Source organism: Vicia villosa, linkage group LG1 (genome assembly GCF_029867415.1).
Source record: "Vicia villosa cultivar HV-30 ecotype Madison, WI linkage group LG1, Vvil1.0, whole genome shotgun sequence".
Taxonomy (NCBI): Eukaryota; Viridiplantae; Streptophyta; class Magnoliopsida; order Fabales; family Fabaceae; genus Vicia; species Vicia villosa.
In genome coordinates this window covers 246,660,033-246,674,409 of record NC_081180.1, presented here as the reverse complement: position 1 = coordinate 246,674,409, position 14,377 = coordinate 246,660,033, and the positions used below count along the sequence as shown (strand labels likewise).

At 35.7% G+C, this 14,377-nt stretch overlaps 3 protein-coding genes across 3 annotated transcripts; 2 read left to right on the top strand and 1 right to left on the bottom strand.

Annotated features, from left to right (window-relative positions):
• The first annotated feature begins 8,004 nt into the window (after positions 1-8,004).
• LOC131645088 (uncharacterized) lies at positions 8,005-9,452 on the top strand. Its single transcript, XM_058915748.1, has 2 exons — positions 8,005-8,931; positions 9,028-9,452. Exons 1-2 carry the CDS (start codon positions 8,130-8,132, stop codon positions 9,378-9,380), a joined length of 1,155 nt encoding a protein of 384 aa, XP_058771731.1. The 5' UTR covers positions 8,005-8,129; the 3' UTR covers positions 9,381-9,452.
• A 118-nt stretch (positions 9,453-9,570) lies between these two features.
• Positions 9,571-11,363, bottom strand: LOC131645089 (metacaspase-1-like). The gene is made up of 5 exons (XM_058915749.1): positions 10,879-11,363; positions 10,435-10,771; positions 10,188-10,308; positions 9,910-10,098; positions 9,571-9,812 (listed from the first exon to the last, which is right to left on the bottom strand). Exons 1-5 carry the CDS (start codon positions 11,270-11,272, stop codon positions 9,753-9,755), a joined length of 1,101 nt encoding a protein of 366 aa, XP_058771732.1. The 5' UTR covers positions 11,273-11,363; the 3' UTR covers positions 9,571-9,752.
• Positions 11,364-12,759: 1,396 nt separating this feature from the next.
• On the top strand, positions 12,760-13,683 carry LOC131598567 (uncharacterized). Its single transcript, XM_058871154.1, has one exon. It carries the CDS (start codon positions 12,760-12,762, stop codon positions 13,681-13,683), a length of 924 nt encoding a protein of 307 aa, XP_058727137.1.
• The last annotated feature ends 694 nt before the right edge of the window (positions 13,684-14,377 follow it).

The window sequence follows — 14,377 nt, the reverse complement described above, 5'->3', positions numbered from 1 at the left end:
AAAATGCTCCTTTTGATGGATGTTTTGACTTGGTACCTACAAAACACAAACACACCAAAGCACAAGGCAATATTTTTGGTATTTTGGTTAGTAAAACAATATATACAAGACTAAACATGGGTGCTTGATGATTCCCTTGCAGATGAATTGAGCATAACATCACAAGTAGAGTTCTAAGTTAAAACTTCTTGATTGATGATTGGTATGCAAATGATGTGTGATCTTAGGGTCACAAATTGGGGTATGACAGTGGAGATATAAGGATGGTCATCCCTAGTCAACCCCTTTGAGCCTAAGGCGTAGGAGTTTTCTTTCTCATACATATTAAAACCCTTAATCATAACCTGGGGCAGGGTAGATTCTCAGTTAACTCAATTAAGTCGGTCGTTATTTAACACAATCAGTGACGGTTCCCCGTAATCATTAAATTAGGCAGTCAATATCCAAGAAAAAAATGTTAAGTTAAAACCTATGAAGGAGACTTATCAAAAACTAAAACATCCCGCTGACTGTAATCTCAAAATAAACAGTTCAGGCAAAAGTTAGGGATAATAAAGTCAAAAAAAGAGGTCACTACAAATCCTCGACAAAAGAAAAATAATTACAAAAAATGATGACTGCCTTTTCAAATAAACTTTCGGTGCTTCAACCATCATCAAATGTCAATATTACGACTTCAAGACCTGCTAGAACTTAAATGCAAAGTTAACTGAGCATAAGATCAAAGAACATCACGAAGATTGGGATGGGTACAAATAAACTTTGAGCCTTTATCCTTTGTTTCTTAAACCGTGAACCAAGCCACGTTACAACCCTTGAAAGTCCTAACTGAAGCATGGTTAGTTCGAAAGCGCATTATTACCAAAGGTATCCTGACTCCTTAAACATGTTTTGCTTTTTCTTATTTGCTGCCAAGGATATCTGCAACAGAAATTATCTTCTCCTTAGGTACCCACATTTGCTTAGGTCCTTTCTTGTTAGCCTTCCTCAAGTTCTGATTGAACTTGGGTTTAGCATGATAATTTACAGGAGGTACAGCATGATATTCCTTAGGTTGAGCAACATGATATTTTCTATTTTGTGCCACATGCTTCTTAGTGTGTGTAACGTGAAAGCTTTTAGCATGTGAAGTGAGCCTAATATCATGGGAGTGGCCATACTTGAACTGATCATACAATGGCTTGTATGTGATTTTCATATCATCTACTGATTCAAGTTTGTATGGGGTTTCACCCTCATAGCCAATGCCAACTCTCTTTTTTCCAGAAACAGCATATATCATAGAGGCAAGTTGACTTCTTCCAATACCTCTAGATAAGAACTTCCTGAAACTCAAATCATATTCTTTCATAATATTGTTCAGGCTTGGAATAGATTTTTCTAAACCAGAAGATGACTCAGCATCTTTGGATAGTTTTAAAACTTGTTCTTTAAGTTCAGAATTTTCTACAACAAGCTTCTTAGTTTCAGATGCAAATAGCTTTCTCAACTTTTTGTATTTGATACTAAGCTTAGCCTTGATTTCAAGAATTTCTGCTAAAGTGGAAGCTAGCTCATCTCTAGATAGTTCAGAAAATACCTCTTCATAGTCAGATTATGATTCTGATGTAGATTCTGATCCATCATCAACTGTGGCCATCAGCGTAATGTTTGCCTGCTCGCCTTCAGAGTCTGATTCTGATTCTTATGAATCTGAATCATCCCATGTTGCCATAAGACCTTTCTTCTTATGAAACTTCTTCTTGGGTTTCTCCCTTTGAAGCTTTGGACACTCGCTCTTATAATGTCCTGGTTTATTGCATTCAAAGCACGTGACCTTCTTCTTGTCATTTCTTCTGCTTCCAGAAGATTCTCCTCTTTCGGGCTTTTTAGAACTTCTGAAGTTCTTGAACTTCCTTTGCTTACTCTTCCAGAGTTGGTTTACCCTTCTGGAGATCATGGACAGTTCATCTTCTTCTGATTCTGATTCTTCAGTGTCTTCTTCTTTTGCCTGAAAAGCGTTAGTGCATTTTTTATTTAAAGATTTTAATCCAATAGACTTACCTTTCTTCTGAGGTTCACTAGCATCCAGCTCAATTTCATGACTCCTCAAGGCGCTGATCAGCTCTTCCAAAGAGACTTCATTCAGATTCTTTTCTATCTTGAATGCAGTCACCATTGGGCCCCATCTTTTGGGCAAGCTTCTGATGATCTTCTTGACGCGATCAGCCTTTGTATATCCCTTGTCAAGCACTCTTAATCCAGCAGTCAAGGTTTGAAATCTTGAGAACAATGTTTCAATGTTTTCATCATCCTCCATCTTGAAGGCTTCATACTTCTGCATTAATGCCAGAGCTTTAGTCTCTTTGACTTGGGCATTTCCTTCATGAGTCATCTTTAATGATTCAAAGATGTCATGGGCAGTATCTCTGTTTGATATCTTCTCATATTAAGAATGAGAAATAGCATTCAGCATAATAGTCCTAGACTTATGATGATTTTTAAATTGTTTCTTTTGATCATCACTCATCTCTTGTCTTGACATCTTTGCTCCACTAGCATTCACTGGATGTTTGTAACCATCCACAAGCAAGTCCCACAAATCACCATCTAGACCCAGAAAATAACTTTCCAATCTATCTTTCCAGTATTCAAAGTTTTCACCATCAAATACTGGTGGTCTAGAATATCCGTTTCCATTTCCATTGTTGTGTTGATCATTTGAAGCAGATGTAGTAGTGGGTGTATCAACCATATTGACTTAGTGTTTTTCTTACCCTGAATCTTTTTCTAACACGGTTAAGTGCTTGCACCTAGAACCGGCGCTCTGATGCCAATTGAAGGATAGAAAAACACTTAGAAAGGGGGGGTTTGAATAATTGTAACTTTAAAAACTCTTAAGATAAAAACAATTGCACAATGATTTTTATCCTGGTTCATTGTTAACGAAACAACTCCAGTCCACCCCCCTTAGAGTGATTTACCTCAACTAAGGATTTAATCCACTAATCAACCTTGATTACAATGGTTTTCCACTTAGATACCCTTTAAGTCTTCTAGAGTATTCTGATCACACCTTGATCACTCTAGGAACCTTTTACAAATCAATATAAAACAAATTCTTACAAGAGTATAGAAATGCTTCTTAATAAGCTATAATCACAACTATGATATTTCTCTTAAGTTCTAAGCTTAAATCTCACTAAGATATTACAAGTGAAGTGAGGTTGAAGATGAAGTTTGAGAGCTTTTGATTTTGACAGCGTTTCTGTATTTTACGCAAGAGTTGTGTATTTAGATTCTCATCAGAACTTCTATTTATAGGCGTTATGAGAAGATGACCGTTGGGAGCATTTAATGCGTTGCGTGATCCGTACAGATTTGCATTTAATGTTTCACTCTTTTGTCAACTACCTCGAGCCTTGTTTTTCCTGCTCTAACTGACTTTGCCTTTAATAGCTTCTAACGTTCCTTTTGTCAGTCAGCGTGGCCTATCATCTTGTACTTGCTTCTGATCTGATCTTTGTAGATACAACGTTTGAATATCAGAGTCATTCAGCTTGGTGCAGAGCATCTTCTTGTCTTCTGACTTTGAAGTGCTTCTAGTGTGATACCATAAGAACTTCAGTGCTTCTGCTTCTGAACTCAAGTTCTTCTGATGCTTCATAGACCATGTTCTGATTCTGCTTGACCATCTTCTGATGTCTTGCGAGACCATGTTCTGATGTTGCATACTTGAACCTTTTGAGTCAGTGCTTCTTGCGTTGAATTGTGCATACTCTTTATATATTTCCTGAAATGGAAAATGCATAGGATTAGAGTACCACATTGTCTTATACAAAATTCATATATAATGTTATCATCAAAACAAAGAATATTGATCAGAACAATTCTTGTTCTAACAAAAGTGTCACATGTTTATTTAATTGATGAGGAGAGAGAAGCACATGGAAGCATGTGAGGAGTGTGGAAAATTGGAGACAGTTGGTATCCATTTCAATTATACCTGAGCATTTCTTTCTCTTCTTCTCTTTCTTGCTTCTTCTCCCTTCTTTTTTTTTTAGTAATACTAAATAAAAACAAAAATAATGGTACCAGTTCATAAATGGAGGTGGTTTTGATAGTTTCGGCAGTGGGGATAACAAATCCGATGGTTTTTCCGATGAGTGCAAAATGAAATTTTTAAACAGTGATAACAGAACCGGAGATGAAGATAAAACTGTGTATGGTGGTTTTAGATCTTGTTGTTTTTTTGGAGGAGATGGTGGTAGAAATGTTACCGGATTTTTCAGAAGAAAAAATGTTGTATTTGTCGTCGGAATAGTTGCCGGAATTATCGTCGGAATAGTTGCCGGAATTGTTACCAGAAATGTCGCCGGATGTGGGTTTTGTGGATCTGAAATTTTTTTGATTTCTTCTTTTTCTGGATGATTTGTTATAGTTCTTCTAGCAGAATATTTTTCTCTCAATTTTTTTTGTGCATCACAAATTTCTTGAGACTTTTTTTGAGATATGTGCTTGATGGAAAGAATAGAAGCTTGATATTTCTCATAAATATATCTCTTTTGATCCTTATATTTTTCTTCTGCTTGAGATGATTTCTGAAGACATTCTTGAAAAATTTCTTGAAAATGATTTGGATAAGTTTGAATTTGTTGTTGGGTGAATGGTTGGTGTGAGGTCAAAAGTTGTTTTGGGGTATGGTGTATTTGTGGTTCATGACAATTGTTATAATGATTTCGATAAATATGTGAATGATGTGTTACTGATGGATATGAGTTAGGCATATGTGGTGAGTACCCAGAATTTAAATATAAATTTGGTGAAGATGCTGCAACATGGGTGTTGGAATAGTAAGGTGTAAAAATTTCCCATGGGAAAGATGGAAATGGGGAATTGATAGGAAATGTAGGAGGGGGGTTTATGGGATAGGTTGGAGGAATGCTCCATTGATAAATTGGGGGTGTCAAGTTAGAATACTTCATGGGAGAGATTGAGTGCAAGTATGAAAGCACCAATTGATAGGAAGTTATCCTACCAAAATTATCAATTTAGGGTTCAACAATAAAAAGAGAAAGACATTAAAATAAACTAAGGAAATAGAGATAAAAATAAACTTTGATTTCTTTGATTGATTTTCAAGTGTCAAAGACACTACATATATATAATAATACTAATGGATAATAAACTAAAGGCCCAATACTAATTAAAGCCCAATTCAACAACATTTAAAGATCCTAAGAACATTCTAGAGAACATTACAAAAATAAAATACTAATATAAATTCTACTCCTAATTTAATATCTAAAATATTTATTTCATCATAATTTTTTACTCTATCATTCGTTGTCTTCACTGCGATGGTTTCCTCTTAGCTTCGTTGTTGTCACTATTTCGGTGAAATGAGAGTGAGCGAATGAGCGGTGCGGTGTTGGAGAAGAAAAGAGCTTCGTTTTTCAGTGAGTAAATGGTGTCGTCACAACAAGTTGAAGGGTATCTGTTCCTCTTTCCAATCAAACTTCGCTGAAACCCAAAATCAGCATTTCCTGAAGCAACGCGAAATGCATGACTGGAAAAGGATTTTGTGAAATGCATGCGATGAAGTTCACAACAAGTTGATTGAAAAATGGTTTCGTGAAAGAGTTAAAGAGAAAGTACTGTATTTTATTATGTTAATGTTTAAAGTATAATGTTCCACTAATAAAGAATTTTAGTATAATGTTTAATGTATTTTATTTGATTAATAAATTTAGACTCATTAATATTCATTTATTAATTTGTTAATAATGTTTAAATTATTTATAAATATGACATATAGATTACATAGTTTGAGTTATAAAATTAAATAATTTTTATGGTTATATAAATTTACACCCGTTTTTTTAGTTTAAAGAGTAATTGAAAATTGACTATAATAATATTTTTAATTTAAACCCGTTTTTATAAAATAGGGTGTATATTGTCACATGATAATGCTTAAAATGATATTTTATTTACAAAATTGCCACCGCATTTCTTATTTACACCTTTTTTAGTATATTGGGTTTAAATTTTAAAATTATATATATCTTTTTGTACTAGTGTGTGTGAAATAGAAAATAATTAAGAAACCTTTCCATCGTGTAGAAAGAAATATCAACTTGCTTATCTTGTGCATTCGAATTTATGTGAATTTAATTGCATGTTAACCCGTGGAGAAAATATGTATTTCGTTACTTTTATTGATGAGTGTTCTAGATTCACGCTTATATATCTTTTAAAACTTAAATATTATGCTTTTAATTAATTTAAATTTTTAAAGCGGAAGTAGAAAATCAATTAACTAGAAGTATTAAAGTCCCTATGAGTGAAATGAGCAGTGAATATTTTTTTACTGAATTTGATGCATACGGTGAAGAATATGGTATTACACATGAATGTTTCACACCTCGTACACCAAAATAATATGGTCTAGCCAAAATAAAGAATATGACATATCAAGAAATGACACATGTCATGTTAATGCATTATGAATTGTCATTTAATTTATGGGGTGAAACCTTGCATTCTATTTGTCGTATAATGAATAAATTTCGTTTAAGGAAAATCGATATTTCTCCATATGAAGAACGGAAAGTTAAAGTTATTTTAGAGTGTGGGGTGTGTAGCTTATTATTATAATAAGGATCCTAAAAGGACTAAGTTGGGTCCTCGAGGAATCTAATGTAGGTTATGAACCTAACAATAAAACATATAGACTTTTGAATTTTGAGCCTAATGTAATTATTGAATTCCGAGATATGTATTTTTTGGAGAACCTTATCATGAAGGATAAGGAATATAAGATTCCCACAAATGAAGAACCTCGTGAGGAATGTTTTTCACGGATTGTTGAAACACAACACAAGCTTAGGATAAGCAAGGGAGCCTGAAAGGCTAAGGATCTAGGACCGAAGAAAATCAATTTTCGACTTATTTCTTTTTATCTAGTAGAAGGAAATAGTGAAAATTGTGCTCCTAATATTCCTATTATTCTTCAAGTGGAAGCTGGTCCTAAAATTTATAAGGAAATAGTAGCTTCAATGGACTCCTTCTTTTAGAAGGATATTATCAAAGACGAAATGGAATCAATAATGTCAAACTAAACATGGGAGCTTGTCAATCTACCTAAAGGATCAAAATTCATTTGATGTAAGTGGGTGTTTAGAATAAAGTATCATAGTGATGGTATAGTAAACACCTAGAAGGCTAGATTAGTAGCCAAGGGTTTTAGACAAAAAGAAGGTGTTGATTATTTTGACACATATGCATTGGTATCAATGGCGACGACAATTAGAGTATTATTTGAATTATCTTCTTTGCATTACCTTATAGTTCATCAAATGGATGTCAAAATGGAATTCCTAAATGGAGATCTCGACGACTACATGGAGCAACCGAAAGGTTAACTATTTCCTCGTAACGAACAAAAGGCGTGCAAGCTTGACAAATTCTTGTAGGGATTAAAACAAGCATCAAAACAATGGAAGCAAGAGTTTAACTTTTACATACATTCAAATGGATATGTCCTTAATTCTTGTGACAAGTGCTTAATTTACACAAAAGACTGAGAGAATTGTGATATTCCTTTGTCCCTGTGTTGACGACATGTTAATCTTTAGTAATGAGATTAATGGAATTTTAGAAACAATTAGGTTTCTAACTTCCACGTTCAAGATGAAAGATCTTGACTGGTTGACACTATTTTAGGGATCAAAGTAAAGAGAAACAATGGAGGTTTCGAATATACATTTTTTACACACATTTTAACACAACTGTAGAGCCACTTATATTTTGCGAGGAATTGGGTATGTTCGAAAATGCATTTTCAAACAAATTTTTTAATAATATGGGGTGGATAACCTCTAGAATTTGCTACTACTAAAAATAAAGGATGGAATCAAAAAAGTATATTCTTTTCTGTTTCTCAAAGAATATTCTTTCTATATTTATCGACAAACAGTCACAAAATCCATCAAACAAATTGAGTTGAAGGGTACATAGCATATCCACGTTGAACAATAACAGACCAAAACATCGTACTTGTCTTTTCCTAGTACTTACTGTTCCTATTTTGACCCTTAATATTTGTAGTAATAATCACCTTTCAAATTTCCATTACTACAAAAAAAATGGGGAAGAGGAAGAACGCGGCAAACGCGGACGGTGGCGCCGCCGCCGCCATGCCGCTTCCTCTTCCGCCGCTCCTCCGAACCCTACTGTCCTCCCTATTCACCACCGCCTCTGAAAACTCCTTCCTCTTACCACCTCTTACGTACAAACTACTTCAAACCCTTCGTTTCATAATCCTCACGTTCTACCTTTTTCTCCTTCGTTTCATTCCTTCTATCTTCTTCGTTGACAAATACGAAGACGCTGTTAAATTCAACAACCATAAGTTTTATGATAATAAGTACTCACACGATGCACGAAACGACACCGCTATCGGACGCGCGCTTTCTCAGCTTCTGTCTGCGTTGAACGATATTCCGGTGAGTTCGAGAAAATACGAAGTTGTTAGGTCGTTGACGGAGAAGATTATCGATGATAATCATCTTGATGGTGTTCCTTCGTTGCGGGAGGTTAATCGTGTGGCGTTGTCTGGTGCGTTTGGGAGGGCGTTGAGGCAGCTGGAAGGGAAGGTGGTTGAGAGAGAAGAAGAGGTTGAAGATGGAGGGGAGTACTATAGGGTGATGAAGAGGAGGATATGGTGGGTGGTTAGGTTGGTGAGATGGAGGATGAGAGGAGGAGAGGGTGGTTTGGATGGTGTTCCGGCGGAGAAGTTGGCGGCCGAGTTGGTTTGGATGGTTAAGAAGATGGTGGACTGTGGTTGTGTTGATGAAGCTATTCGGCGATGGGCTGCCGCGTCTAATTTGGGGTTTCTGGCCCTTTCTGCTGATCCTCGTTTACAGACTTCGCTTGTCAAACTTACTGGTAACATATTCATCAGAGCGCTGGTTTGAATCCGCGACATCTCACTTATTCATGTTTGTATATGATTTCTAACCGCTTCTTTGAATTTTTCATCAGCATTCCTATTTAAAGAAGCTAAAGACTTTGGCGCGGACGAAATTGAGGAAAGCAAGATGAAGCAGTGCATGCAGGTAAAGTTAAAGATGTTACAGGTATGGCTTCCGTTGTTATGCAGGGCTAGTAATGGTGTCGATGCCCCATCGTTGAGCATCAATGAGAGGACTGAATTAGAGAGGGTATTGGAAGGCATTATAGAGGGGTTTGAACAAGAGAAGCAAGAACAGGTTCTTTCTCTTTGGCTCCATCATTTTACACATTGTTCGTCCTCTGATTGGCCGAATCTCCATTCGTGTTATGCTCGTTGGTGCTGTAAATCTCGCAAGCAGTTGTTGCTTTTGAGTGAAAATTGATTTGTTTATACACTTTGTTTTCATGTAGAATCAATTACAGTTATCCTAGTAGTTTTCGAAAGTTCTATGCCACTTAAATGTCTTGATTAATAATGTAAAAATCAAACAAAAATAGATGATGATGATGATGATGATTATGATGTAATTCATGATATGTAAGGGAAAATCATTATTCATAAGTGCTTTTTTGCACAGTGAGGTAGTAGTATTACAGTACTTCCCATGTTTGAAGCCAAATCTGTATAAAACTACAACAAACCTTTATTTTCCTTTTCCCAAATTGACACTGTTTTATTTTCTACCAACAAGACCAACCTTGCTGTTATTCTTATTCATTTTATTATTCTATGCCACTCCGAGTTATGTGTCGCATCATATTGCAATAGTCTTCGAATAAATATCGAATTTCTCAGAAGATGACAGTTGTGGATCCTGCAAACAAAATTCATTGTAAATCAGTTTCTTATAGGTTATTGTTATTATTATAGTATTGATGTCAAGATGTTTTGTATGAGAACTGATGTATTACATGAGCATACGTCTGTCGAGTTTCCATGACATGCTGTTGCTGATTCGGGCCAAACATTCCTTCTCTAGCGCCACGAATCGAAGAACGCATGGCGTTAAGAAGTTGACCGTAAGTCAGTTTGCGTTCGACTTGCATGGCTTGGATGAAACTGTAAGTCAATGCGCCAGCACTTTCCATTCCACTAAATGCCTAAAATAAACCGATCAGAGGAAAATTATATTCTCTGATTCACATAAATCGGTAGCCGAGAAAAAAGATGCAGTAATAATACTACTAACCGATGTGTCGGCTGCACTTCCATCATCATCACAAGCGGAAATGCAAACTGCTAGCCCACCTCTTGTGCCTTTGTAACCAGCTCTGTGGCTTCTATGATCTTCCCATCCATAGTAACCTTTTCTGTTTTTATTACTCCAACAAAAAACAATCACATCTATGTTTATTTTGAGATAATTTTTTCTGCTTGAAATTAATGATTCATGACAAAATATATGCATATATATACAGCTTTGATTCTTAACTAACCTGTTCATCCTGCACATGAATGGTAAATCAAGAACTGTGCCACTAAAGCATGTATCAGTGACAGCATGAAGTTTGGCACCATAAGGTAAAGGCCTAACAATTGTAGCATTGATTTCATCGTCAAGAATCTTCCCTTCACGCTCATAATCAACAGGGCATATAGCTTCGTCATAGCCATCAACCTCATCCATGCCATGGTCCACTTGCCTTGATCCATGACCTGAGAAGTGAAGCACCAACGAGTCCCCTGCTTGGCAGCCTTCAACCAACCACTTCATTGCCATTCGCATGTTATACTTTGTTGGGATTCTCATCGGGTTTCTCTCCCCTGGTTCATCTGCATGTCAATTTTCAATGTTATTATGTAGAATTATAGATAGAAATATAATAGAATGAAAGGAATCAGATTAGGATCATTTTTTGCTAGCTTGTTCGTAGTAGTACCTGTGAGCATGCGAACGCAATCAGTAGGAAAACCTAACTTTTGTGTGAGAAAGTACTTCATGCTGTGCACATCATTGAGAGAACCCTTAAGGCTGGTAGCACTATTACCATAGCTAATCCCAAATAACACAGCCCTTTTGTTACCATATGGAGAAGGAGGTGTCATTGGAGCTTGTGGGCCCATCAGTGTATGTGGCCAAGACGGACGTCGCCCATAGGCGGCCGGAGGAGGAGGTGAGTTGCTGTTGTTGTTGACAAAAGGGCAATTAGGTTGCTGGGAGAAACCTTGAGAGCGGCAACCAGAACACATCATGGCCATGGAATTGGCATAGCCATAGGCTTCTACTTGTATAGCCCTTCCACACTGACAGCATCTTCCTCTTCTGGTTGCCATCTTTCGGGGAATGTTTTGTTTCGTAAAATTATCAGTCAAGAAGGAAAATGAACTGAGAAATGTGTTGATGATGAGATTGAGTTGAAGGTGTGACCCTTAAATCTAGTGTGTTGGAACCTTTTTTTTTAATTTAATAATATGAACATATTGAATCACATTCTATTTGTCTTTCTTGGTGGACAAGGCATATATTAAAACCAACGGTTACTAACCAAATTTTCAGAATATATTTCTTTCTTTTTGGTAAAAAATTCAGAAAATGCTTCTATTGCATATTCTTCACTAATTGATTACTTCTTTTTTTATATTTTTTGATGAAGTGGCTAATTGATTGCTGAGATGAAGATGACAGAAGGATGACATTGGAGGGTAAATTTTTTATAATATGACTCAGTAGTAAAGATTATTAGTTACAATTAACAGTAACTGGTTTTCTATGATTATGAACTGTTACAGGAAAGAAATAAACTAAGGAGACGATGACAGAGACTGATATTAACCAAGTTCATATTTTTTAGCGGTTTTTTTAAATATGAATTTTAGTATGTGGTTCTAGATCAATCTTTGCCCAATATCCAATATCAATAGGTCGGTCCACTCTCGGTCTCAAGCCCATTCATCGTATATAGAGTATCTTCCAAACGAACGTCCTCAACGACCAACTGAAATCAGTTAGGTCGTTAGAGGTCATTAGTGTCACGATAGTGATAAAAAAAAATACACTCGGTTAGCAGATAACAATTCTCTATATAGAGGATAACTCGTCTCTTATAAAGGTCAATTTACATACTGACTCGAGTATTAATTGCTTGTACATACATGCTGCTGTCACTAGCATTACAGTTAGTTAATCTACTTTTTAGGATGGTCTGGGATTAAGGCGAAACCCACTTTGCACCTTCCATTTATAATGGAGTTGCATCATACTATTTTTTCTTTCTTGTTTAATCCTATTTGATTTAATATTTTCTGATTTTCTACATTTTTCCATTTGACATATTTTGTTTCTATTGTCACCTCTTAAAAACCTGTTTGGGGAAACAAATAAGTGAAAATCAATTAGTTTTAATATAAATAAAAAATAAATGGTAAATGGTATTGTACATTCTGTAAAACAGGAATTTAATATAAATAAATAAATAAATAAATAAATAAATAGGAATAATAGTTATACATTGTGTCAATCAGTATTAATATAAATTAATTAACTTTTTTATCAATTAGTATTAGTATTAATATAAAAATCAATTAGTATTATTATTAACAAATAGTAAGTGATTATATTGGATGTAAGTAACTGATTACGTTGGATGTATGTCATTAGTAAAAATAATAATTGAATTAAAATAATTAATTGTATTAACCATTTAACTGAACCAATAAATTGTATTAACCATGGATTGTTTTAATAGTATAGAGAAATGCAAGTTTAGGTAACGGAAGAGTTAGTCAATATTTGGGAGTAGGTATTTAACGGTGCATTTAACATGTTTGGCAAGATTAATTTGGAGGTGGAGGAGAATGTGAAGGCGATTAATTTTAGGAACGAGTGTTTGGAAGTTGAAGGGGTGGATAATATTCCCGCCATCGTGTTAGATAGGAATGAGGCAAATGGTAGATTTTGGTTGAATTTGAGAATTAAAGAGAATATGATTGTTCAAAAATCTAAAGTCAAATGGTTGAAAGATGGGGATTGTAATAGTAGTTTCTTTCACAAGGCTATGAAGGAGAAACGAAGGCATAATCACATTGGTCCGCTTTTGTCATCGGGCTCTTTATTTGAGACGGTGGGGGAGGTGAAGGAAGAGGTGTGGCGCCATTTTTTGGATAAATTTTCGGAATCGGAGAGTATTAGGAGGGCGTTGGAGGGAATGTCTTTCAAGAGTATTAGTATGGAGGAGCAAATGGGGCTTGAGTATCCCTTTCTAGAGTCGGAAATTAAAGAGGCAATTTGGGATTGTGGGATCTCCAAGAGTCTGGGTCCGGATGGTTACTCTTTTTTGTTCATTAAAAATTGTTGGAGTTTTATCAAAGAGGACTTTATTCGTTTTTTCAATAACTTTCATTTCGGGGAGGTATTGTCTAAAGCGGTAATTTCTTCTTTTTTGGCTTTAAATCCGAAATCTTCTAATCTGATTTCTTTGGATGATTATAGACCTATTTGTTTAGTAGGTTGCATGTACAAAGCTATTTCAAATTTATTGGCGGGAAGATTAAAAAAAGTTTTGAACTCCATTATCTCTCCGTGTCAAACCGCGTTTGTGTCGGGGCGTCAATTACTTGATGGGATTTTAGTGGCCAATGAAGTTGTTGATTTTGCACATAAGGAGGGAAGGAATTGTCTTTTATTCAAAGTGGATTTCGAGAAGGCTTATGATAATGTGAATTGGAATTTTCTAAAAATTATGTAGCAAAAGATGGGCTTTGGGGTAGTTTGGAGGAGATGGATGGACTTATTGATCTTTCAAAGTAAGATGTCGGTTTTGGTCAATGGTAGTCCTACCAAGGAGTTTGTGGTGGAAAAAGGTTTGAGGTAAGGTGATCCTTTATCTCCTTTTCTTTTTGTCTTGGTAACGGAGGCTTTAGCGGGGTTGGTTAGGAAGTCTATGGAGATAGGTGAGTATTGTGGTTTTTCCGTTAAAGGGAGGTGTATGGTTGATATTCTCCAATTTGCGGACGATACTTTGTTAATAGGTGAAGGGTCTTGGAAGCATGTTTGGTCTATTAAGTCGGTGCTTAAAGCGTTTGAATTAGTGTCGGGTCTCGGTATCAATTATAACAAAAGCAAATTGATTGGCATTAATTTTAACTCTAATTTTCTGGAAGCCGCTTCGTTTGCTCTCTCTTGTAGGTTGGAGGCTAGTTCCTTTACTTTTCTTGGGATTCCCGTAGGCAAAAATCCGAGGAAATGTTCCTTTTGGGTCCCTCTCATGAACAAATTGAAGAAGTGTTTATCTGGTTGGAAGAACTGATTTCTTAATCTTGCTGGTAGGATCACTCTCTTGAAGTCGGTGCTTTGCTCTCTTTCTATCTTCACCATGTCCTTTTTCAAGATGCCGTTGAAGGTGGTTAAAGAATTCACGTCCATTCAAGGGAACTTTTTAT

Bases quoted from the DNA above. Each gene is read 5' to 3' on its own strand.
- LOC131645088 (XM_058915748.1), top strand. From the start codon at position 8,130: ATGGGGAAGAGGAAGAACGCGGCAAACGCGGACGGTGGCGCCGCCGCC. The intron at 8,932-9,027 runs GTAACATATTCA...ATTTTTCATCAG, and splicing joins TTCGCTTGTCAAACTTACTG to CATTCCTATTTAAAGAAGCT.
- LOC131645089 (XM_058915749.1), bottom strand. From the start codon at position 11,272: ATGGCAACCAGAAGAGGAAGATGCTGTCAGTGTGGAAGGGCTATACAA. The intron at 10,772-10,878 runs GTACTACTACGA...ATTGACATGCAG, and splicing joins TTGCGTTCGCATGCTCACAG to ATGAACCAGGGGAGAGAAAC. The intron at 10,099-10,187 runs GTTAGTAGTATT...GGTTTATTTTAG, and splicing joins GAAGTGCAGCCGACACATCG to GCATTTAGTGGAATGGAAAG.
- LOC131598567 (XM_058871154.1), top strand. From the start codon at position 12,760: ATGTTTGGCAAGATTAATTTGGAGGTGGAGGAGAATGTGAAGGCGATT.